General features: G+C 48.2%; 2 protein-coding genes across 6 annotated transcripts in view; one reads left to right on the top strand and one right to left on the bottom strand.

Annotated features, from left to right (window-relative positions):
* Window positions 1-796: 796 nt before the first annotated feature.
* LOC121272876 (neuronal acetylcholine receptor subunit beta-2-like) lies at window positions 797-7,373 on the top strand. The gene is made up of 5 exons (XM_041179712.1): window positions 797-952; window positions 1,300-1,344; window positions 2,318-2,427; window positions 4,084-5,068; window positions 7,209-7,373. Exons 1-5 carry the CDS (start codon window positions 923-925, stop codon window positions 7,371-7,373), a joined length of 1,335 nt encoding a protein of 444 aa, XP_041035646.1. The 5' UTR covers window positions 797-922.
* A 3,319-nt stretch (window positions 7,374-10,692) lies between these two features.
* The window catches only part of adar (adenosine deaminase RNA specific), a 66,638-nt gene continuing 51,125 nt past the window's right edge, over window positions 10,693-26,205 (bottom strand). For all 5 annotated transcript variants that reach the window (XM_041179734.1, XM_041179732.1, XM_041179733.1 and 2 more), the window contains 7 exons: window positions 24,004-24,097; window positions 20,667-20,786; window positions 19,737-19,870; window positions 18,678-18,860; window positions 17,388-17,500; window positions 16,192-16,319; window positions 10,693-15,010 (listed from right to left, as the gene is read on the bottom strand). In XM_041179734.1, coding sequence (XP_041035668.1) covers window positions 14,770-15,010; window positions 16,192-16,319; window positions 17,388-17,500; window positions 18,678-18,860; window positions 19,737-19,870; window positions 20,667-20,786; window positions 24,004-24,097 — 1,013 coding nt within the window. In that variant the 3' untranslated portion in view covers window positions 10,693-14,769. The remainder of the gene's footprint in view (window positions 15,011-16,191; window positions 16,320-17,387; window positions 17,501-18,677; window positions 18,861-19,736; window positions 19,871-20,666; window positions 20,787-24,003; window positions 24,098-26,205) is intronic.

Raw genomic sequence — 26,205 nt, 5'->3', positions numbered from 1 at the left:
AGAGTCGCTTCCAACCATCCCAAAGGCTGCAGAAAGTTTGTTGTGTGCAAACTAACAGATCTCCATGGAAACAGGACCCAGTGAGGCAGAGTGATTTTCCACTTTTCATTCTAAGCAAATGTCTCATCTCACTCTCCAGTGAGGTGATTAATGGTGACTGATTCAACAAGATGTGACAGAATGTACTGGGCACAGATCCAGCAACAGAGCAATTAATGAGCACAGTCCCAGACTGTGACACCAGTTACTGATTGTTACTGGGCTGACAGGCAGATTGACCCCTCCTCATAGATAGAGTTGGTCCACTGGTTGTAGTGTGATTGGCTAGACTTGGATAAGCACACCAGCATCAGTGAGTTCCATAGTACATCCAGGAGTGTTACACCCAATAATACACCTGTACCCCAGTGAGAGTCAGCACCTTCAGGAGAGGAGGGGGACCTGTACCCCAGTGAGAGTCAGCACCTTCAGGAGAGGAGGGGACCTGTACCCCAGTGAGAGTCAGCACCTTCAGGAAAGGAGGGGAACCTGTACCCCAGTGAGAGTCAGCACCTTCAGGAGAGGAGGGGGACCTGTACCCCAGTGAGAGTCAACACCTTCAGGAGAGGAGGGGGACCTGTACCCCAGTGAGAGTCAGCACCTTCAGGAGAGGAGAGGGACCCTGTACCCCAGTGAGAGTCAGCACCTTCAGGGGAGGAAGGGGACCTGTACCCCAGTGAGAGTCAGCACCTTCAGGAGAGGAAGGGAAGGAAACACCAGAAAGGATTTTTTTTCTAAAAGAAAATTACAACTTCTTTCTGTTTCAGGGAGCCTGTCAATCTCCACAGAGGAAAGGCTGGTGATTCACCTCCTTAACCCAGCGCATTACAACAAGCTAATCCGTCCAGCGACTAACAGCTCACAACTGGTGTCAGTACAACTGATGGTCTCTCTGGCACAGCTTATCAGTGTGGTGAGTGCACACAGCAAAATGGGGTTGGGAGGGAGATGCAAGAGAGAGATAGAGACATAGACACACACACACACACACACAAGGACAAAGAAAGAGAGAGAGAGACAGTGGAAAGCACAGGGTTTGGTTTGTTACCTCCTCCAATTCCAGAGCTATCTCCACACCTGATGCATGAGGAATAGTTGGTGAGTCTATCTCGACAGTGCAACAGGTCTTTGGTAGAATCAGACTCACGTTCTCAATGGCTCTTAAGGATGAATGAACACAACAGATCCCAGCACCAAACTAAACATCTGACAAAATCATGTTTATTGTCAGTCAATGATCGTTGGCTTCTTGTGTTTCAGCATGAAAGGGAACAGATAATGACCACCAACGTCTGGCTCACACAGGTCAGTGATAACGTGTCCTTCTTTATAGGGAGCTTTACTCTGTATCTAACCCCGTGCTGTACCTGTCCTGGGAGTGTTTGATGGGGACAGTGTAGAGGAAGCTTTACTCTGTATCTAACCCCGTGCTGTACCTGTCCTGGGAGTGTTTGATGGGGCAGTGTAGAGGGAGCTTTACTCTGTATCTAACCCCGTGTTGTACCTGTCCTGGGAGTGTTTGATGGGGACGGTGTAGAGGGAGCTTTACTCTGTATCTAACCCCGTGCTGTACCTGTCCTGGGAGTGTTTGATGGGGACAGTGTAGAGGGAGATTTACTCTGTATCTAACCCCATGCTGTACCTGTCCTGGGAGTGTTTGATGGGGACAGTGTAGAGGGAGATTTACTCTGTATCTAACCCCATGCTGTACCTGTCCTGGGAGTGTTTGATGGGGACAGTGTAGAGGGAGATTTACTCTGTATCTAACCCCGTGCTGTACCTGTCCTGGGAGTGTTTGATGGGGACAGTGTAGAGGGAGATTTACTCTGTATCTAACTCCGTGCTGTACCTGTCCTGGGAGTGTTTGATGGGGACAGTGTAGAGGGAGCTTTACTCTGTATCTAGCCCTGTGCTGTACCTGCCCTGGGAGTGTTTGATGAGGACAGTGTAGAGGGAGATTTACTCTGTATCTAACCCCGTGCTGTACCTGCCCTGGGAGTGTTTGATGGGGACAGTGTAGAGGGAGATTTACTCTGTATCTAACCCTGTGCTGTACCTGTCCTGGGAGTGTTTGATGGGGACAGGGTAGAGGGAGATTTACTCAGTATCTAACCCCGTGCTGGGAGTGTTTGATGCTGATCTATTCCATTTGTCAGCACAATCTTTCCTTATATTGATGTGGACAAAACTGACAGCTGCAGGAGCTCGCACAGACAACCCTGTCCCTATAGCATCGCCCTTGGCCTAAAGCCTGACCTGTTGGTTTTCTTTCTGCCAGGAATGGAAGGATTATCGACTGACCTGGAATCCAGCAGACTATGAGGGGATTGTAAAGGTGCGGCTTCCATCCACTCACATCTGGCTCCCGGACGTGGTCCTTTACAATAAGTAGGTGACAACCTGTTTCTTCAAGTCAGTGAGGTCCGAAACATCCTTTTGGGAGGCCCTGTACTCCATGACTAGGGGCAGAAACAATACAACTTTATTGGGGGAAAAGGTCAAATTGTGAATCAAGAGATGAATCTTCTCCACTCCCTTTTTCCCCCTTCCCACAGAAACTTGTTGAGTTTCCATGGGCACTGCCCACTTTTAATAGATGAACTGTGATGGTGTGGGGGTGGGGGGATGTTGGTGGTGGAGAGCCCTCACTCATGGCCTTCATCTGTCACCTGCTGGTACAGGAGTCACTGGATGGGTGATCAGGAGAGGGGGGAGGGGAGCAACGTGACAGTGACCCCCCCTCCCAGGATATTGCCTAACTCCAAAGTGGCTAATGCAGCACAGACCAGGATTGGGGTTGGAGGGTGGGGGGCTGTGCTGGGTGTAGCAATGGTCACGGAGTGCTTCCTCCTGTCTGTGATGTTGGTTACACCCTGGATTAACAGTTTCAGCCTGGCAGTGACAGGACAGCAATGGCCTCAGAGCAGTGGACAGTTGCATTTTATACCATTGAAGTGAAGGGAATCCACGAGCGGGCATCTGAGCCCATTTCAAATCGATGAACCCTTCGTCAAGTAGGAACTTGGCACTAGTAATCTAAATCGGACCCTGGGGGCCATTACAGGTTGAAACCTGGACTGGATGCACGGGAAGTGGAACCCGAGAGGTCCCGGAGAAGGTTGAGGGCCGAATTTTATCTTTCTGACGGTTCTGCAGGAGCAGGAGAACCTGATTAAAGATAACCTAGGCTGGCTGAACCTCCACCCTCGTGCCGCTGTGCCCCCAGTAAACCTGCCTTGCTGGCAGCCTACGCTGTCCCATTTCAAGGGTTTGACCTTGGCACCTTGCATTCGCCTGCTGGAATTTAAACAAGGCTTCTTCTTCGCTGAAGTTCAACCCCAATGTGCCCTGAGGATTATACAGTTATTCTCACCTCTGTTGGGTTCCGGGTTGGTCCAAGGCTTGGCACTAGTCTGGTTTAAGCGGCCCTTGCCAGTCTCCCAGGGGTTGATGGTGGGAAAAGACAGCAGCGTTAGCTCAGCACTTACCCCTCTCGATGTTCTCCTGCAGGCAGTGGTATCTGATGCCATCAGCCCCCATTGATGTGGACACTGTGCTCTAGTCCAGCAGTGCATGGCTTAGTGAGTAGCAGCTTCTCGCCCCCTGAGCCAGGATTTCATGGGTTTGAGTCCCGCTCCAGAGTCTTAAACGCATAATCCAGGCCGGCATTCCTGCTGCCAGTACTGAGGAAGCACCAAACCGTTGGAGGTGCCATCTATCGGATGAGGCATTAAAACTGAGGCCCTCTCAGGTTGGGGGCAAACAATCCCTTCCAACTACTGGAATTGGAGAAGGGGAGCTTCTCTCCAGTGTCCTTGGGACCAATGTTTATCCCCGAACCAACATCGCTAAAAATCAGGTCATTGCTGTTTGTGGGATCTTGCTGTGCAGAATTTTGCTGCAAGCGTTTCCTGTTACAAAACTTCAAAAAGAGTAAGTCCCATTGGCTGTGGAGTGCTTTGGGATGTCCGGAGGTCATGAAAGGTGCTGTCTAAACGCAAGTCATTGCTTCGCTTGATGGTGTTGCTTTTTGTTCCCTTGCAGCGCCGATGGCACATACGAGGTGTCCTTCTACTCCAACGCGGTGGTCTCACACGACGGCAGCATCTTCTGGCTGCCCCCTGCCATCTACAAGAGTGCCTGCAAGATCGAGGTCAAACACTTCCCCTTCGACCAGCAGAACTGCACCCTCAAGTTCCGCTCCTGGACATACGACCGCACGGAGATCGACCTGGTGCTGCGCTCGGATGTGGCCAGCTTGGACGACTTCACGCCGAGTGGCGAGTGGGACATTGTGGCGCTGCCAGGGCGGCGCAACGAGAACCCCGACGACCACACCTACGTGGACATCACGTACGACTTCATCATCCGGAGGAAGCCGCTCTTCTACACCATCAACCTCATCATCCCCTGCATGCTCATCACCTCCTTGGCCATCCTGGTCTTCTACCTGCCTTCGGACTGTGGTGAGAAGATGACCCTCTGCATCTCCGTGCTGCTGGCTCTCACCGTCTTCCTCCTCCTCATCTCCAAGATCGTGCCCCCCACCTCGCTGGATGTGCCACTGATGGGCAAGTACTTAATGTTCACCATGGTCTTGGTCACCTTCTCCATTGTGACCAGCGTGTGCGTGCTCAACGTGCACCACCGCTCACCAACCACCCACACCATGCCCCTCTGGGTCAGGCTGGTATTCCTGGACAAGCTGCCTGCCATCCTTTTCATGAAGCAGCCCAGGAACAACTGCGCCAAGCAGAGGCTGCGGCAGAGGAGCAGAATGGCAGCACACGGAGGAGGAAGGTGGCTTGCGCCCAGGATCAGCGCCGAGCCCTGCGCCTGCCTCGTCAACCAGGCCTCCGCACGCGGGTACGGGGCGCGGCTCATGGAGCTGCCGGTGGGTGCCAATGGGGTGCGAGACCACGGGAAGAGGTCGTCACGCGAACAATTCTACAGCCACAGGATTGAAGATACGATGGATGGAGTGGAGTTCATTGCTGATCACATGCAAAGCGAGGATGATGATCAGAGCGTGAGTGTGTTGTCCGATTTACAGAACAAAACTGGGGATCCAGAGTGTTTAGGCCGCGACTCCTTAAAAACTCTGGCCTCTTGCGCATCCCCCACACCCTTCACCCAACCTCTGCTGGTCAAGTCTTCTCACCACCTGGGGCCTAAATTCTAGGGATTCCTCTTTAAGCTTCTCATTAAACATAGTTGGCCATTCAACCCATTGTGTCTGTGCTGGCTCCCTGAAAGCGCGATCCAACTCGACCCACTCTTAGACCTTACACTGTATCCACCTCTCTCTCCTTAGAGTTGTTCATTAAAACCTATCTCTTTGACCAAGCTTTCAGTCACCTAAGCTAATATCTCCTTGAGCTCAGTGGCAATTTCTGTCAGATGACACTCATATCAAGTGCCTTGGGTGTTTTCCTGGGGACAGTCCTACATAAATGCAAGTTGCTGTTGTAAGCAACTCATCCGTGTCCCAAGCTCGATCTGCTGTGTACAGCTATCCAAGTTCAGTAGAGGAACTATATTCCACATCAGTGCTCCTGGGCTTGGGGAGTGGGGTGCGGATCATGGGTAAGGGGGGGGCGGTGGGGGAGAGAAGGAGGAAATCATCCAAGGTTCCTGCCAGAAGGTGCTGGGTGAGGATAGGACCAGGTTTGGATTGAAAGCCCTCCATTGCTACAGAGGCTGTTGAAAATCACGACTGATTCAAATGGATGGGCATTTGGTTGTTACTGGAACTCGGGGGGGCAGTACCCCATTCCACGGCTCTCCTGCTCCCCCTCTCTGCCCCAGCAAGACCCACTGCGCTTCAGAGGGGAAAGTGGGGCCAACAGCACAAAGGAAATAATCCTTTTGATGGATTATTTCAGTTCAGCCGATTGGGGACCACCGGGGGACATGGGTTTAAACTGTGTAAGAGTGGGAATAGACCAGATGTCAGGTGATTTAATCATTTCCCAGAGAGTAGCGAGTCACTGGAATAGAATGCCAGCATTGGGTGCTGACTCTCTGCTCACTTTCAAGAAGGAGCCAGACCAGTCCCTAACTGGAGCAGCGATCGCATCATATAGGTCAGAGTTTTTATAGATTACATTCTGTTTGTGTGATTTTCTGGACTGGTTTCCTTCATCCTTCCTTCTTGGCCCTGGGTTCTTTTAACCTCTGCCAGAAGGTTTCATGGTTCAGGGAAGGGCTGGGGAAGGGACAGTGTCTGATCAGTTGTGTGAGTAGGGCAGATTGACAAGCCAGCTGGTCTTTCAGTATCTAACTTGCAGATATTTGTATAATTCAAGAGAACGGCCAAGGCGCAGAAGGAAGGAAGCCTGAAGAAAGGAGGATGAAGGAAATCCCTCTTGTAAATTTCAAAAGCCAGCAGGTTGTCGAAAGGAGTAAAAAAGTGAAGCGAGCAGTGTAAAGGGCCTGGGAAAGAACGGGTGAGGACAGGGAGACCAGGCGATGAAACATGGATTAGGAACTGCCAGTGAAAGTCAAGTGATCTCCAGAGTTCTTCAAGAGAATAGTGGAGGTTATTGATAGGGGGATTACTGCGGATGCTGTATATATGGGCAAAGGGTGCTACATAGGGAGGCTTGCTGGCACCTTTAAAGCACACAGGGTATTAAAGGGAGTGTGGTGGCATGGATGGGAAGCAAAGGTCAGAAGGCAAAGGCCGAATTGATGGAGGCTTATATTTTAGTTGTAGCACATTTAAGCCTCTCTCTTGAGCAGGTAGCACTCTCGCCCGAGTCAGAAGATCCTGGGTTCAAGCCGCACTGCAGAGCACAAAATCTAGGCTGATGATGCCAGTGTAGTACTGAGGGAGTGCTGCACTGCTGGAGATGTTCACTTGGACAAGACATTAAACCTGACCTCACAGGCGGGCATGAACTGGCCCAGGGGGCACTGTTTCAGAGAGCAAGGGAGTTTCTCCCCAGTCAATATTTATCCCTCCACCAGTATCAACAAAAGCAGATTGTGTCGTCACAGCTATTATCGCATTACAGTTTGTGGGATCTTTCTCTGTGCAAATTGGCAGCTGCCTTTCCTACAATAGCACACAGCCAGTACATCTCAATGGCAGGAAAGCACTCTGGGATGGCCTGAGGTGGTTATAGGTGCTGTACAAATAATGCGAAGTTCTTCTGTTTTTCCAGGTGATTGAGGATTGGAAATACGTTGCTATGGTGATTGACCGCCTCTTCCTGTGGATTTTCGTGGTGGTGTGTGTGTTTGGGACCACTGGGATGTTTCTCCAGCCGCTCTTCCAGAACCTCAAGTTCAAGAAATTAATCCCATTCGTCGGTCCGGAAGAGGAATAGAAGTAGGAGGCTCGAGGTCTCATTCTCTGCTCATCTCACTCCCCTATTGTACAAGAAATTTTGTATCAAAGCTCTTGCTCTTATCCACTCCCAAGCACCACTCAATGGGACTACCAAACAGAGCCAGAGTCCAGGATTTCATCCCTGCTCTGTTACTACAAGCTGATTTTAGCCATGGAGGTGACTAGGGTCTCAGTGACTGAGTTGCAGGAGGGAAAGGACAAGGAGAGAGAAGTCGGGGGTGGGTGGAATATCAACCTTGATACTGAGCACCATCTTAAAGTGTGCGCATCAGGATGGACTGGGGTGCCACCCAAGTAGAATAGCTGCCAATATTGGCCTCAGTTGAAAAATGGACGAGTGAGGGAGGTGGGAGAGGGCAGTTGGCATCGAGCACCCGTAGGCAAAAGAGACAGCATTGTCAGGTAAGGAAGATGAGGGGATGGTGGGGGAAAATCTTAACATTACACTGGCTTTTCAAAAGGTGAATTTAGTGAAGCTTTCCATCCCAAGGTCTCAGCTTCCCACCAACAGCAGAGCTCACTCAGGTAGGCCACATCTGTTGGGAATGGGAAAATCACACACTGGCTCAGTAAGGAGGAAGGGGCCCAGCAACATTACTTTATGCTTTATCCTGTATCTAACCCGTGCCATACCCGGCCTGGGAGAGTTTGATGCAACATTGTCGGAAAGTTCTGTGAAGTATCTAACCATCTCTCAGTTTATCGGCCCCTGTAACGTCCAGTCCCACTGCCAATCAAGTATGTGTGCAGCTCGTTTTAGGACATGTTAAACCGACTCAGCCTCAATGCTTTTGTCGAGGCTTCCATATTCCACTGCAGCGTGTGCTGGGGATGGGGGTGAAAACCTCCTCTTGCTTGGGCTGGTGATTTTTCAGCCTTAGTTCCTCAATTTGTTCCTGTAGATTCAACACTTTTTAAAAAAAAAAAATATTTTCTGTTCCTTCAGTCTTTCACCCATTGAAAATAAGTCCTTCAATGTTCATGGAAAAACTCGATGAGGCCATTCAGCTCTGAACCTTCCGCCACCCAAATCTGACTGTGGCCAAGCTGTACCTCAACTCCATTTACCCTGCCCTCCTTTACTCTATATGCCTCAATATTCTACCCGACATAAATCGGGTGTGCGTGTGTGTGTGTGGGTGGGTGGGTGGGGTGAGTGCTCCAGATTTTCACCACCCTTTATATCTAAAAGTGTTTTGTGCTTTCACTCCTGAAGGACTTAAATGCACAGCCTTAAAAGCGAAGCTGATGCCACTTCCCCATAAACACGTTTAGTCTAGAGAATGAAGCACCCTCCCCACAGCCTGAAATAATTCAACACGACAGCTTCCCCCTCTGCCCTAGTTGATAGAGGTTACTGGAGAGCGGCCACCAATGCCAGTGACTGCACCACACGCCGTGCAAGATCCCTCACCCAACGAAGACACCATTAGTTCGGCACAAAGCACAGTCGCCCACCACGGACCCAGTTTACCTCCACTCTCTGTGCCTGGGATCAACCCAAAATCTTTGAGCTGCTTAATGGAAGGGTTCAAAGATCACATGTAGGGCCAGGGCGGAGGGGCTGGGAAAAAAAAAAATGGACGGGCTGTCTGCCGGGAGTCATATTTTAACCGGAGGGGGCGGGCCCAGATTGCGTATAGCATTGATTCACTGGTGTTCAATTGTGTTTCTGTGTCAAATAAAATAAGTGTTTTTGTAAAACGTAATAGGAATGAGGTTTAAACTTCTTTCTCCTAAGCTACAGATTTTCTCCATCACAGTCTGGTTTCTGGGCACAGTGGATTTATACAAGAGGCCACTTCAAAACGAAAGGTTGTGATAAATCTACAAATTACCAGGGAAAGTTTGGTGGGTGAGTGCGTCCCTCCTCAGTGTGCTACCGAGCAGGGAAGTCCGAGGTTACACCGTGCTCCGTGCTGGAGTGAGGGCTGATCTAAGTCAGGGGCTGGGCCAGGCAACAAGGTTCACACCTCAGTGCCCAGGAATCGAGAAGGATGAGAGGGAAAATGCAGATTCTGTTCTTCACCCTCCCAGCCGAATCCACTGACGAACACTACCCTTCACCAATCCACCCCAAAATGACTGCAGGTGTCTGACAGGAGTCTGGCTTTTGCAAGCATTGTGTTGCCTCCCACAATCAAATATCCTTTCACTGCTCAGACTCTCAAAGAATTGGAGTACTTTAGTTTGGGCCTGGGGTGGGGGGGCAGTGGCTGCAGAAAGAGTTTATATCAACACCTGCTCACAGTTACGTTCATATTGCAGCTAACTGCAATCATGGTCAGAGATTAAGACTTACCCATACAACCCTGATATTTTAGGAGATGGGAGGGGCAAATTCGTTCCACCTTCTAGAAATTTTTCAGCCTGTTCTGATCTTACCTGGGACAGCAGAGCTCTCGGTGCCTCTTGGCCCAAGCCAATGACGGCTTTGAGAAATGCTTGCGGCCACCACGAGAGGGCAGGTGAGGCGCAGCTGGGATCCTTTTGATGTCAAACACTGCAAACCCTCAGACTCTTGTGTTCATTTGGGCCAGGTAATGCAGGATGATCTATACTTAAAGAACTACAAAACAGGAGGGAAACAACCTGCCCTCAGAGTGTTTGACGGGGACAGTGTAGAGGGAGCTTTACTCTATCTAACCCCGTGCTGTACCTGTCCTGGGAGTGTTTGATGGGGACAGTGTAGAGGGAGCTTTACTCTGTATCTAACCCCGTGCTGTACCTGTCCTGGGAGTGTTTGATGGGGACAGTGTAGAGGGAGCTTTACTCTGTATCTAACCCCGTGCTGTACCTGTCCTGGGAGTGTTTGATGGGGACAGTGTAGAGGGAGCTTTACTCTGTATCTAACCCCGTGCTGTACCTGTCCTGGGAGTGTTTGATGGGGACAGTGTAGAGGGAGCTTTACTCTGTATCTAACCCATGCTGAATGTGAACGCTGGGTGCCAGTAACTGAGACAGTTGTATTCTCCAGCACAGGTGCCTCACTCCATGATGAGTGCACAAAATCCAAGTGAATAATGTTGGTTTAAGGAACATAAAGTGGAGCAAAACATCAGAAGCCAATTTGAAAGGGTATATCACAACTCTCTGAACTCTATATAGGACTCCTGACAAGAGGAACAGTAAATCTAGAGACTCCTGTCCTGTATGAGCAAATACATCCACCCCCCCAGGTCCACAGTTTGAGATGTCCACAGCACGATACTACCGCAGACAAAGGCTTCCCTGCTACATGCCAACAACCCGCTCCTGTCTCAAGGTACAAAATAAAAATTCCTACACCAATTCTCTTAAAAGATGAACATCCAATTTATTCTAGAGGATTTAATGGATGAAAACAAGACACTTGCTAGCTGTTACAAAAAACAAAATCCTGTAAAAACGGAGCATATACACACGCACACAGAGAAGTAACACATTCCCTCACCCTCCCAGCCCCAATAAAACTCCCAAAGCATACTAACAAGCGTTGGGAACAAGCTGATCGACATGCAGTGCACTGCCATTAAAAACAATTCCAGGCCTCTTTCACACAAACAGCCTCCCAGTATTAGGTGCCCTCACTACTCAAAGGGAGGATTAAGAAAAGCTGATTAAAAAGATCCCCAAGATTGAAAGTGACAGCTTCTTCCTTCTCCCTTCCCATGAATACTGGAGGTCAGAAAGAAACTACAGTGCCTGTGGCACAGCCTCGCGCTGTCCAGTAAGGTTTCCTCTTGTACGCGGGAACCCCAAGTGGAACAGGCAAGATGCTGGTTTATCGTAATACCCCAATCATTGCGTTTGCAGAAAAAGCAAACTGACAAACATGATCCAAAATGGCTCATGCAGAGGTTCAGTAGCATGTGTGCTGGGGAGACAGGAAGAGCAAAGAGTAATTCTTTCTGAACTTGTTTTTGTCCTGTGTTGCATATCCCTCTCTACTGTACACAATATGTTTTAATTCAAGACTGACCGACATTTGAACCATCAACAATTGCAAACTGGATGGGAAGTGGGACTGAATCAGTCCATGGTAAACATGTAAACCATTTTTTTCTGTGGAATGGAAAGGCGCTCCTCATGCCTGGAGCTCCCCAGCAAAAGTAGATTACCATTTCCATCACCGTCAGGGAGGGCTGTGTGGAGCAAGGTCCAACTAACCCACCAAGAAAAAGACAGATTAAAAAGAGAGAGGTGCTGAAAGCTGAGGTAACCAATGTGCAGCTGCGTGTGCTCACCCTCGGGTAGCTTGGGATTGAGGGACAGGCATGTTGCCTGTGCGCACACTCCTACTGAACACCGCTGCCCCCCACCCCCACTCCCAAAACCAACTTCCCTTGAAACAGGCTGTCAGGCAGAGTCAGAGACCACTGAGGAGTGACTGGCCTCCACAGCCATTGCTCAGCACAGTTTCCCCAGAATTTGCAGCTCCAAGTGAAAGTATTCACCAATTCCATTCCCTCCTCGGGCCCCCTGCTGCACATCCACATTTCCAATGATCCAGGATGGAATGTGGCTGCAGTAACACTGTGCAAGGCTTGGCAGGTGGCAAGGGAGGTAACACAGGATGTTAAACCCAGCTTGTGGCTTTTGCTCATTTTAGAATCAGTTGATCATTACTCACTCAACACAAGCCTGAGTGACACCTCTGCCTTGCAGAGGAAAGAATGGTCAGCGCACACTGCACCTGGAGTCAGACAGAGAATCAATGGGTGGGGACTAAACGGGAAAAATAAACAGCAATTTACTTTGATTGCAGTAAAGGTAGAAGTGTTAGATTTTTAAACCGGGTTCTTTTGCTGTCTGATATCTCCAAACCCTTCACCCATACAATGGTGGGGGTTGGGGTCGTCTGTTTAAGACCAACTGCAAACCTGGATTGCAATAACAAAAAAAAACACACACCTGGAGCATGAGAGCTTCAATCCTGCTTCTGTCCGCAGAACATTTAATGGGAACTAAAATCAGATATAATGCAGGCGGACTTTCCAAAACTGCAATACATCAGAAAGTGATTAAACTTTTATTTAAAAAAAATACACTGGCAAGTTTTTTTCACAATTGCTAAGAGAAAGTACGATGCTCATTAAACATTCGCTCACCATTGCAAGTAATGGTGCAAGACCCTGACTGCTACCCCCTTCTCAAACAAGTAAAAACTTACATAGTGGTGAGGATGAGTGGTAGGGACATACTTGACTGTGTGAACCATACAGGCAATAGCGTGAACCATACAGGCAATAGCACCCATCTGTAGTGGCTGAAAACACAGCCAGAAACCCTTCGACAAACTCAGTCTTCGTCTATAGCCAATAATTAGTTCAGTCAGTACCACAAACTGATTCCTTTGCTGCTAGCTACATCGAAAGACTTGCACCCACCAGTGCTACACCCGTGTTACACAGCAACAGACCTGTTCCACCAGAACTGTACCCCAGTGTTACACAGGGACAGACCTGTTCCCACCAGTACTGTACCCCAGTGTTATACAGTGACAGACCTGTTCCCACCAGTACTGTGTCCCAGTGTTCTACAGCTCAACAATTTAACTGCAAGTGCTGATTTTCAGCATTCTGTGCTGGACTCAAGGCTGGTCCACAGAGGTGAAGGAGCACAAGATGGTTCTACTTCATTCCATGGACTCAATTTCTCTAACCACTCTATGCCAACATTCTTCATGGAGAACAGCAGGCATCCAGGCTCTGTAACTGCAAACTCTCACAACATCAGGTGCCCAAAGCTTCTGATGGGAGGCAGGTAGCTGCAGGAGATAAAACGGCCTCGAATCAGGCCAATATCTTGGCACAAACCCTGGGGCTCAGCAGCAGGCACCTCACCCCAAGGGGACAGGTCAGAGGCACTCTTATTAACCAACCCCCCAGTTGCATTGTATGAAGAGGGTGAAAACAGTTTGTAAAAGCAGCAGGGAGACAGCCAAGTTCAGCCTGTGTGATGATGCCCTGTCATAGGCATCACGCAGTGTTCATGGAGGGATGGAAATGCGCAGGTCTGTCTGTGAAGGTGCAAGACAGGTTTAACGCTGCGAGCGCAAGCTCTGAGCAGCTTTTAATACTTTGGAGTTTTGCTTCAAAGTTGCACACAGTTGTTGGTCAGTCTTTGAACGAACAAAAGATAAACATGCAACACTAACAGAACTGCAGTGATTTCACTTGGACACATGTATGTAAGGGAGGCGCTTTGGACCCACCTAGCTCATCACTCTATACAACACTGCACCCCCCTTACTCCTACACCTGATGGAAGTCACGCAGCAATCCCATGCCAAGATATCAAACATTGTCAGTGTCTGCAACTACCTCGGAGGTCAACTTACGAGATGCTATCTTCCAACAAAGCAGCAACAAATAATTTGGCTTCTGATCATGTTCCTATTCTGTTGATAGTCCCTCCCCATCTCCCCCAAAAATCTCTACCCTCTCCTGGAGATGGTGGACCAACTTACAAGGGTGCAGCATTTCAAGGGTACAGCTTCCATTACTCTAACATTGTTCTAACAGGTGCTCTTCATCCTCATGTTCGACTCTCAAACAGGGAGAACAACAGGTGATAGAAACATAGCTGGGAAGTAAAGGGAAGGAGAGCGAGCGCCTCAGATGTGGAACTATAACTCGGGTAAAACCATGTGGTCTACTGACCTCATATGGATTGCTCTCCGAAACAGGCAGAGAGGGAGAGAGAGAGAGAGAGGGGAGCAAAGTTTTTTTTGAGCATAACTTATAAATTTAAATTTTCGCAAAGTTGTCTCTGCAGAAATTTCAATTAAAGTATAACATTCAAAAACTTTGCTCCTCAATTCATTCCATCACCTGACTGCAAGCAAATGTAACCAGTGTCCTGAAGCTACTAAGCAGACAAGCGGGGACTCTGGCAGCAGTGGGGGGGGGGAGAAATGAGAATGGAGAAGGCAGTGAGTTCTAAGCATGACTGCTGCTGGATGTCTATCACCCATATGCGCCCTTGCTTTCTCTTTCCTCATCCCCGTCCTTTTCAGAGTCACGTAGTTGATCCAATAACAATCCAGGACAAGAATTATTAGTGTCGCACTGTGTCTGGGTACCCCACTCCGAGCACTTCCTTCCCAAGAGGGACACGCAGCACCTGATCTTGTGGAAGTATCTGTGTGAAAGAGGTCACCCTCCATCCCCAATCCCTACGATTCTTAGCTTAAGTGACTCTCCTTTTAAAATCAGGCCTACATCATTATTTTTTAAACTACATTCGATTATAAACATTTGACAGATTTATAAAGGAATGTTGGGAATTGTGTGGTAACTTTTTTTTTAAAAAAAAGTTTTCTGCATTTTTTTTTTAAATTCTCTACAACCTCTGTACAGAATTGTTCCCCCTTTCACCCTTCCCGTCCCCTACACTTCGCTGTTCATGAAACTCTTCTCCTCCAGAGGCTTCTGGATCCAGTTGCCATAGTTCATCTGCTCCAAGGCTTTGAAGAACAGGGTCCGGGCGTTCTGGAAATCTGCGGCAGCTGCCTTGGCGTCAGAGTAGGAGGCCATCGCCAGCAGGTCTTGACGATTGGTCTTCGTGCACAGCCGCCGGAAAAGATTGTAAAGGTTGATTTTGGAGACTCGCGAGACGTCAAGCTGAGGCCTAGGGGGTCGGGGAGAAAAGCAGAAGCAAAATTAACCGGCTCCAATTTCTGGCAGGTTTTCTGTGAAGATATGGTGCCCTGACTCTAGCGGACCTCCACTGGCAGATTGAGCTTTGACTCGGTCAGTTTTGGCCATCGCTTGGTGGGTCAGTACTCATTTGCCTTCGAGTCGGAAGTTGGGGGATTTGAGGACCACTCCAGGGACTTTGAGCACATAGTCCAGGCTGACACTCCCAGTGCCAACACCAAGAGCGCCGCACTGTCGGGAGGGTCAGTGCTGAGGGAGCGCCGCACTGTCAGAGGGTCAGTACTGAGGGAGCGCCGCACTGTCGGGAGGGTCAGCGCTGAGGGAGCGCCGCACTGTCAGAGTGTCAGTACTGAGGGAGCGCCACACTGTCGGAGGGTCAGTACTGAGGGAGCGCCACACTGTCGGGAGGGTCAGCACTGAGGGAGCGCCGCACTGTCGGGAGGGTCAGTGCTGAGGGAGCGCCGCACTGTCGGAGGGTCAGCGCTGAGGGAGCGCCGCACTGTCGGGAGGGTCAGTGCTGAGGGAGCGCCGCACTCTCGGAGGGTCAGTGCTGAGGGAGTGCTGCACTGTCGGGAGGGTCAGTACTGAGGGAGAACCGCACTGTCGGGAGGGTCAGTACTGAGGGTTGGAGCGGACAGATCAGTGCACTGTGGGAGGTGCCATCTTTCAGAGGAGATGTTAAAACGTGGTCACTGTCTGCCCCCTCAGATGGGCGCAAAAGATCCCATGGCCATGACTTTGAAGAAGAGCAGGAGAACTCTCCCTGGTGTCCTGGGCCCAAGATTTATTCCTTAACCAACATCACCGAAGCAGGTTTTGTTGCAGCAAGTAATGCACAAATTGATTGCATGCATTTCCTACATTACAACAGCGACTGTAGGTCGAAAGTATTTCATTGGCTGCAAAGTGCTTGGGGACGTCCTCAGGAGCATGTAAGCGCTGTGTGAAATGTCTTTCTTTCTGTGTTTCATTGCTACCCTTTTTGCGATCTTGGTATCTTGCACTTTGGACGCTGGCCTAGGTTTTGCTGTGAAGGGAGGTCCCAATTCCAGTCTGAGCTGGGATTCATGCCAGTGGCAGGCGGAACTGATTCCATTCAGTAACATTACATCGCTCAATGCCTAAACAGGCAGAGTGATTTGCTTTTCTTACCCATCCACTTTCCCTTTGGTTCCGTCCAGAATTTCTACCTCCGTTCCATCTGCCAAGGACCAGTTTACGCTCGACTCCTTTGTTTTCCCAGTTTGCCGTGTTGAGTCATAGACGCTAACCCTGCCGATCTGCAATCAGAAATCAATTGCAATTCTTTACTTGTGGGTGGCTGGGGGTGGTGGTGGTGGTGGGGGGGAAGAAGGAGGCAGAGAGAGGGCAAGGGTGAGGATGAGTGTGTGGTGGGGGCGGGGAGAGAGAGAGAGAGAGAGAGGGAGAGGGGGAAAGAATGCCACAGAGTAAGCAACATAGCACAAACCACTGACACAAAACAACATATCGCAACACAATCCCATTTTCCCTGCAATGCTCAGGATTTTCCCTTCTCTGAGCATTTACAGACGGAGTGTCCAAGCTTTATAACCCCTGGGTCACAAGTATACGCTCAGGAATGCATGTCATGTTTCCATTCATGTCTGTCCACCTCCAACTGCTTGTTCTAATTGTTCTCTTCTTCATTAGCTTTCCACAATAGGGCTCTACTTCCCCTTCACTGTTCACCACTTAACCCTCTACACTTAGAGTGGAGCCCAAAACAGGACTGGGTCCCTCCTCTGTGGGGCAAGGCTGCTAATTCTTCCAGCTGGTTGTCAGATGTTGGAATACTTTAATTCGTCAGTAAGTTGCTGGTTTAGTTGCTTCCGAGCCCATATTGTTTTCCATTCTTCAAACGGATGCAAGCTCCTTTAGGTGGCAATGCTGAAGGTTGGGAGGCCTCAACAAGTTTGTTGCCATCTTGAACAGAATGTCTTGGAGGAAGAGCACCAGAGATTAACATGCTGATAGGTAGAATGAGATGGAGCAGGGTGGGAGAAGGCATGTGTGGAGCACGGACCAGCTAGGTTGAATGGGCTGATTCTGCATGTTCTACCATTTAGGATACACCCACAAAGGTTGAGTGCAGGCATTGCTGGGCCTCCTGGAGACTTCGGTATATGCAGGGACACTTGGCACATGGGAAACGTCACACACCATCCTGACTTGGGCATACACTGGCCTTTCCTTTATCGTCGCTGGGTCATCAGATCAGTTGAATGGTCTCACTGTGTTTCTATGCTCTTACACCCGGCCCACCCGGGATGAATGATGGTTGTCACCCTGTATCGGAAGGAGCAGGTTCAAATTCTTGATGTTCTTACCTGTGGGTGATTCAATGTGTAAGGGTAAGGCAGGCCTGATTGAAACTCTTCACCATCCCTGGACATGCGACAGCATGCTGCACGGGCCAGGTGACCGTGGCTGTAAAGGTAACCTGCAAGTCGAAGGAAGAAGCGGGTTTATTCTGAGCAGCGTTGCAAAACGGAGAGAAAACCCCAGGGCAATAATCATCACAAACTCCCCGGGCAGGGTGGGGTGGGGCGGGGCGGGGTGGTGCGGGGAACAACCTGTGGGAACACAGAACGCTTTTAGATAGAAAGTAGCAGAACCAGAGACCATTCCTTCTCTTCAGGTAGTGCCCCCCTTTCCAAAACCATGGTCATCATCTGCTTCCTCAAAAAAAAAACCCAACCTTCAATCCAAATCTCCTGGCGAACTACCATACCATTTCCAACCACCATTTCTTATTAAAGCCTCCCAAATCCACGGCCCTCTTTCTCCACGGCTCCGTTTGAATCTCTTCAATCCAATGTCAGCCCATCACGGTGCTGACTGTCGCTGTGGCCTCTCTGCCAGGTCAGCTGTGGTTCAACGGGCACCGACCTCACCACCCGAGTCAGAGAGGATGTGGGTTCAAATCCCACTCCAGAAACCTGAGCAAAAAAAAAAAAAGGCCGACACTCCAGTGCAGCAGGAGTGCCGCACTGTCGGAGATGCCACCACTCAGATGTTAATCCGAGATCCTGTCTTCCCTCTCATTGGATGTAAAAGATCCCATGACACTATTTTGATGAAGAGCAAGGGAGTTAACCCGGTGTCCTGGCCAATATTTATCCCTCAATCAACATTGCAAAAAAAGATGATCTGGTCGTTATCACATCAGTGCGTGGGAGCTGGCTGTGTACAAATTGGCTGTCATGTTTCCTCAATGACAACAGTGACAGACAAGTACTTCATTGGCTCATTGGGACATGCTGAGTCACGAAACGAGCTATAGAAGTGCAAATATTTATTTTCTCTACAGTCTTTGATATGGTCGACAACACTTTCCTCCCGCCACCTTGGTGGAACTGCCCTCCTTTTACCTACACAGTACACAGAATATCTCGTCATGGCTTCTCGTCCTACACCATTTTAATTTCTATGCCGTGTTTATCTACGTAAACAGTGAATACACTTGAAAAGTAATTAATTAGATGTTGCCGATATGGGGTACCTCAAGTCTTCCTGTTCACACGGCACAAGCCAATTCCTTGCCTACCTGATCCTAATTCCCATGATCTAATTTCATACCTTGCAGAATGAGGCTAACAATCCAACTGGAAGCTTACCCAAGGTAACGGAGCTTAGATAGACAGGGTGGATGAAGTGGGAGAGCAGAGCCCCCTGAAGGCCCAGCACATTCCAGCGCAGAATCTTGTCACTACAGGACATGGTGCGGAGTCGCTCCCCATGCTGAATCCCATCCCATGTTGGGACAATGTCACTCGACTCCACTGGGATGGTACCTTCACCTGCAGACCAGGCAAACAGTGAGTCGTTAAATGCCCAAATGACTTAGTCAGCAGGGCTCAATCTGCTGCACACAGTACTACATTCCGACATTACAACAATGACTACACCATAATTGGCTATAAAGTGGTTTTGATAAATGCAAGGCTTTCTTTCTATTGGAGGAACCACTATTCTTAGCATGATGTGAATGTAGAAGGTGGCTCTCTGATTTAAAGGACACGTCTTGAGATTTTCGCTTCACTTTAAGGCATAAACAGCATTAAACTCAAAGCAAGTGCTGGTGTTTTGCTGGAGTTACAACTGTCAGTTGATTGAAGTTTGTGCAGACAACTATCTGTAACCAGAGCTCAGCTTGAGTAAACTTGCTGCTCAGACATTGAGAGATGTCACTGCTATGGAAACTGAATGTATCACATTTTTGGTACCCAGTGTTAGCAACAAATACATTAGTGTCACTGCAGCATGGGTTAGATAGGCTAGTTCAATACTGTCCCCATCAAACACTCCCAGGACAGGTACAGCACGGGGCTAGATACAGAGTAAAGCTCCCTCTACACTGTTCCCATCAAACACTCTCAGGACAGGTACAGCACACAGGGTTAGATACAGAGTAAAACTCCCTTTACTCCAACAAGCTGCTCCATTGTGATCTTTCAATTCCTGCAGCACACATCCTCCCAGAATAGAGAAGAATGTTTTATCTTCATGTTTGGTCTGGGTCAGAGGTCAGGTTCTAGAGTTTAATGCAGTCCTTGTACCCAACTGAATGCCACAAGCGCTTACAGGTACAGTATTAAATTGTTTTGGCTCGACTGCGTTCAGTCACCTCTTACAAGAATTTGCAGCATGCGTTTTCACTCTCTTTGCAGACTCACCGTTTTCCACCTTGGTGCGCAGCTTGCCCTGTTTCATGTTCTCAAACAGTGGGTGGTGTGAATCGTCTCCTTCTTTGGTGGGGGGTTCGCTGCATGACTTATCAAACAGGGCTCCATCACCACAGGGGGCAGTACTGGAAAAGGCACAGCAAAAAAATAGGTGTAGAGTGAGGGGAGGCATGTCTCATAGGACTCCAGACATTTGTTGCCTATGAATAAAATCTCCGAATAAAACCCACAGCATCTACTATGAAATTAAAATCTGTTGCAGTATTGCTTCACTGTCATCAGGTGTGGTCCTATCTTCAAAATTAGATTGCTGCTCTATAGCTCGATCATCCTTTGGACAATAAACGTCTGCTTGGTTTCCCTTCTTGCTGTCACCTTTTGTTAGCCATGACTCAGTGTGTAGCACTGTCACTCTCTTCCCCGCTCTGCGTCAGAGGCTGTGGGTTCAAGCCCCACGCCAGAGACTTGAGCACATAATCCAAGTCAATTCTTGCAGTGCAATACAGAGGCAGTGCTGCACTGTAGAAAGTGTCATCTTCTGGATAACAAATTAAACCGAAGTCCATGCTCTCAGCTGGATATAAAAGATCCCGTGGCATTATTGGAAGAGATTGTGGAGCTCCCCCCAGAGTCCTTGCACCAATATTTATCCCTCAACCAACACTACTGAAACAGACAGCCTGGTCCTTATCACACTGATGTTTACAGGACCTTCCTGTGCGTAAATAGGCTGCCATGTTTGCTACATTACAAGTGTATCTGCACTTCAGTGGGAGTAAAGAACTTTGGGACATCCTCAAATCTGTCTTTCTCACTTTAACCTGAAGCCTCTACATAAGCACAGACCACAGTGAACTGTCATGGACGACCATCCACATAGTAGAATGCAATGGGGAAGGTGGGTGGGATGTTTGAACTAACCTGATGTAGAGGTGAAACGTTATTCCTGGTTTAATCTGTAACCTGTTGTCCTGAGCTGGAATAAAAAGGCTGTCATCTGGAGATGCGGGGTCATACTTCAACAACTCACTGTACAGGAATCTGCGGAGGAAGCAGCAGTCTGATTAAAAGGTATGAACTCCTAAAATACTAAAACACTTTCAAGGCACAACAGATTCCCCAATTGTAACCTTAGCTGGACTGTTCTCTTCACAGACGCTGCTGGATTTGTTGTATATTTCTGTTTTCATTTCTGTACTGAAGAATTTTCCTCTCTCCCCTCCTGCCCATATCTGTATTAATATGTTAAAAATCTTATCTCTATACCTACTACCTATAAGCTTTTTTCTCAATAGGTCTTAACTCCTGAGATAAGCGTATCCCTCTGTGGTGTCACACACTACAATGCTGCCACTATCTGGAGGAGAGAGTTGTCTAACACAGCACTAGAACAATGTTATCCAGCAGCAAGGAAGCAAGAGCAGGCAGCCCTGGCTAGACAGGGAGAAACAATGCAGACACACACACTCACCTGTCAAAGCACAGAGAGCATGGCAATATCTATTGGGGACCTTGGGGACTGTCTACAGACCGGACCCACAGGAGCTCGTCAATGGGTGCAGGGTTGGGGAAGTCCCAGGAGTGTGTCAATATTGACAGAGAGGGGAAAACATCATCACAAGTCGACACATGCTTCCTGGGTAGGAGTTGGAGTCTAAGATGCTGAAAGCAAGGCTGCACATCATAGGTGCAGGATTGGTAGAAGAATAATGCACCAAGGAAGGAGAGAGCAGTAAGTGAAAGAAAACATTAAGTTGGATGTTTGTTCCTGTACAGGCTGCACCTTTCACAAGGGATTAAACAAAAAAAACCTGAAGCAGCTGTTAAGATTATAGGTCGGCTCATCTTCATTAAAGGTTTTATTTTGTTGCATTTGTTTCTTTAATTAATTTTGTACACCAGTGGCGTACAACCTGTCTCTGCTACAGTCCACCTTATTAAATCCAGCTATTGAACGGACCCTATAAAGCTGTCAGAAGTAGCCCATTGTGATGCTGCTCCTATCCATGATGCAGAAGTAGTTTGTTAATGTAGAACCATCTGTTCCAGAGAGATGCTTTCCTGCTCCCTCACACCCACCACCAACCCCCCCACTCCAAAATGCAAAAATAACCTGTAAACATTGGTTTAAGTTTCTGAATTCGATTCAGTTATGGGGCCACTGCACACAGTTACATGAGGAGAAAGCCTGCACTTTGATTGTTCGTGAAGGAGAGTCAAGGTTAACTGTGCCACAAATGGATTTAGCACCGCAGGATCCTGTTGGGAATATTAAAAATAAGGATCTGCAGGGATTTGGACAGCACAGTCACTGCTGAGACGAGGCTAACTTTAATTACAGACCATGGAGGGGAATGAGAAGGAAGGAAAGGAAATTACTCTCAGTCCTCAGCCAGCTTAATGCAACATTGCTGACAGACGGCGCACATTTCGTGAAGGCACCTAGGATCCAGTCATTCAGCAACGAATCTCTTAATCTAAGTCCTGCGTATTTTGCTGAATTTGTCACATTTTCCAGCAACCTCCTAAACCCAAGAGCTCTACCACATCTACAAGGACAAGGGCAGCAGGTGGCATCACCTCCCAAGTCAGGCAGTATCCCAACCTGGAAATGTTTTGGTCATTCCTTCATCATCGCCGAAACAAAATCCTGGACCTGCCCTAACAGTAGCTTCACCACATTGGCTTCAGCGGTTCAAGGCGGCGGCTCACCATCACCAGAAGGCAATTAGAGATTGGGTAATAAGAGCTAGCCCTGCCAGCGGAGCCTAAATCCCTAGAGTGGATTAAAAATAAATACATGGTGCTCCTCAGCCCCTTTGATCTTCCTTTCATCCTCTGATCAGGGTGGGAGAATTACAGTTCCAATTTCGTCAGATACCGGCCTAACAATGGGAAATTCACCGCCACAATCGCACAACGATTTCAGGTGACAGCATCCCACCCAGAGCTCCAAAGGCCGGCCTCCTCTCCCACACTCTCTCTCTTCTAATGTTATTCGGTCATGCGGTGCGGGCACCGCTGGCGAGGTCAGCATTTGTTGCCCAACCCTGCCTGCCCTTGAACTGAGTGGCCTTGCTCGGCCAATTCAGGGGGTTGGTCAAGAGTCAACCACATAGCTGTGGTCTGGAGTCACATGAAGGTCAGCCTGGGTAAGGATGGCATATTTCCTTCCCTGAAGGACATTAGTCAACCAGATGAGGCTTAACAATAAGTGATGACAGCTTCATAGTCACCATGGTTTCACGGTTAGAGAACAGCTTTGGATTCCAGATTAAATTCCAAAACACTGTCGCTTACTCTCAATCAGTTTTTCCAAGGACCTCAGTAATGTGGGCCTGCTTCTCTCCTTCAGTCTACTCTTAAAGCTATAAATTCATAAGGCTAACCCTGGTGTCACCTCATCATACGTAGCAACACACACACACACACACACACACACACAAGAATTAGGAGCAGGAGTAGGCCATTCTGGCCCCTAAAGCCCGATGAAGCAATTGATAAGATCATGGCTTATCTAATTGTGGCCTCAACTCTACTTTCTTGTCTCCCCCCAGAACCCTCGACTTCCTTGTTGATCAATAATCTGTCTCGTTCCTAATCACTAGTCCTTAATTCATTTCACCTTCTCTCTTCCTCTTGGTCTCAGTGCTTCCTTGGGCTTCAGCCCTCTAAATCAACAATCCTTAGTCCAATGAGGAAGCTGAAGGAACAAAGGAGGGAAGCAAGTGCTTACTGGGATGAGGTAAACATAACCTTTGTAAGCACAACATAATAATTCCTGCATTTGTGTTGTTACGGGGAGCTCTGGGTTAGGTTGCTGGTGGGGTGACCACAAGACGCAGCACTGTGTGTTCCATACAAACTGTGTGGCATTCCTCTCCCACGGTGTCAGTTCTAACTGGGGTATGATCCCACAGGTGTTGGCCTTTTTAACGACTAACAAAGCTGGCCTACTTCAATGTGTAAGCTGAGACAATGTAATGTCAAGTGACTCACTAAGAGATCCCTTGCCCATCCAGCCTCTCCCACACAACTGTGGTACCCTGCGCATCACAATTATATACATTCGCCACCCCACATGAACATTAGTATTCCTTCCCTTGTCAGGGCATTAGTGGCTCCCCGATTAATCTAGCACAGACCAGGAATCAAAATTGGGATCTTCCTCGTTTGTGTAGTACAGTATCACAACAAGAAGCGCATTAGCCCACATTAAACCTCTTGGTCCTTCTCCCTTCCCCCGGAAAGGCTTTACCTTATGAAGCACCTCCGTGAAATGATTTCAGCATGACAGTCATTAACCGTTTCCCCTTTAAGACTCAGCTCTTCTCCCTTAACACATCGGTTACCTGTAAGGAAGCAAGGGAGAGTGCATCAGGATTGTTTTAGTGAGCCCCAACATTTCCAATTGTGAAACCCGACATTCTGACAGGTCCCAGGATTGCCCACAACACTGTCAACTGAACTCTGAAACGTATAAATGCATCACTCATCATCTCCTCTCATCCTGGGGTCACACTGCAGCAGCACCAGCTGTGACCATGTTAACTAGCCACAATGCTACTGAATGTCAAGAACACAGCCCCCACTCTCTTGGATACAGGGAAACAGTGAAACAGTGCTGGGATAGATTTACATGCACGTTCCCATGTCTCACTCAAGCACCATCATTCACAACTCAACAGATTATTGAACCAGGCAACTGTATCATAGCCAAGCCTGATGCCGCCACTCAAACACAGGCATTTTCCAGCAGGGGTCACTGGACAGTGAGCAGGAGCAGGAACTCTGGCTAATTTCCCGTCTCTCTCTAACCCAAGGGTCACCGGACAGAGATCAGTGGCAGGAGCCCTGGCTGATTTCCCCCTCTCTCTAACCCAGGGGCCACTGGACAGTAACCAGGAGCAGGAACTTGTCTTTTTTTTTCCCCTTTGTTTCTCATTCAAAATCACACAGTGCAGCTGAACTGCACCCAAAACGTTTGCTTGGCTGGGAACAGTTAACTCAGTACAAACTGGGGTTGTGATCTTGGCCGCCTCATAATCAAGCATGCCCAATTTTTCACCAGTTGTTTAGATTGATGGAGGACCCCTTCCTCTACCCAACTGGAAGTGCTGTTTCACAGTCTATTTATATAACCTAAAAACTGAAGACTAATCAAAGCGAGCTGGGCTTGGTAAATCTCCTCGGAGACTGCACCGCAAATCAAAGTGTAGTTCAGAGAAAGATTACAGCAAATAAGAGCTCAAATTAAAAGCCTCAAGGAATGGCCTTGTTTTCTGGCGATTTGCAATTCAATAAATCCTTATTTCTCAGGCACAGATGGTGATCTACTACTGAGCAGCTCTGCACGTGTCTGCTGAATGCACTGTCCCAGCTGACACTGTTAGAGCTTAAGATTGAGAAACAGTTACAAAAATCCATTTTACATTAAAGAATTATTTACATTCCACAGATTACAGAAATGACCTGTCGCTTAAAAAGAGACCCAAAATTTAAAAACTGAGTGTCTCTGTACAAGAGGCACTTTTGAAGGACTGGCTGGTATTTACATTTGGATTCACTTTATCACTCTAGAGAATCAGAAGCACTGTTTTGCTAACAAGGCTCCTTTTACATCACATTGATTCTAAAACACTGATTTTTCTTCCTTCCTTCCCATACAAGTTAAGGCTGTAAGACATCAGCATGGGAGATTAAGAGTTATAGAGGTGGTGATGCAATCGCCTTCTGGATAAGTTTAAAAGCAACATTGTACTGTATTAGGGCACCGGTTGGAGGGGAGAGGGGATGGTGGGTGAGGAGAAAACAAAGGAGGGAACAATCTGGAGAGCTGAACTCACCAATCTACGATATGTGTATCTTCAGCAACAGAATACCCATATGCAAGCTTGGGTGTATGCCAAGAGTACCACTGCAACATTTAACAAGGAATACGACCTCAAGTATTTTTGATTAGTTATGGTAGCTCCAATGTTTTAATCCCAATTTCCCACCCCTTCTTTGCAACCTTTAATCCTCCTGAGGAAGGGGAGACAAACTGAGCAACATATTCCACACAGAGGGTCTAAATGTGGTAACCTTTCAGAAATCTGCAACTAGCCACAAATTCAAACCTTACTATTGATGTTTGGGAGACACTGGTCAGCAGGTACCCAGATGCGTCTTCCAAATGCAAATACAGTCTCAAGGCAAAAGAACAATCAAGCAAAGCAGCATTGTTACTACACCAAGGCACCAGGTAAAATGCAACTAATGATGCATCCACTCAAAAAAAAACTTACTAATTCATTGTAACTTCAATTTATTTCCTAGTAGGCATGGACCTCTTATATACAGCCTGTGGGAATGCTGCTGGAAGGCACTTTTCTGCACTTACCACCGTCAGAGTGTGTGGTGAGGGATATGCAAAAATGCCACTTGTTACCAAGGATGCTCACTTCTGAGGTGGAAACAG

This window comes from Carcharodon carcharias, chromosome 36 (assembly GCF_017639515.1).
Source record: "Carcharodon carcharias isolate sCarCar2 chromosome 36, sCarCar2.pri, whole genome shotgun sequence".
Taxonomy (NCBI): Eukaryota; Metazoa; Chordata; class Chondrichthyes; order Lamniformes; family Lamnidae; genus Carcharodon; species Carcharodon carcharias.
The sequence above is the reverse complement of the archived record's forward strand: the minus strand, read 5'-3'. Positions and strand labels throughout refer to the sequence as shown.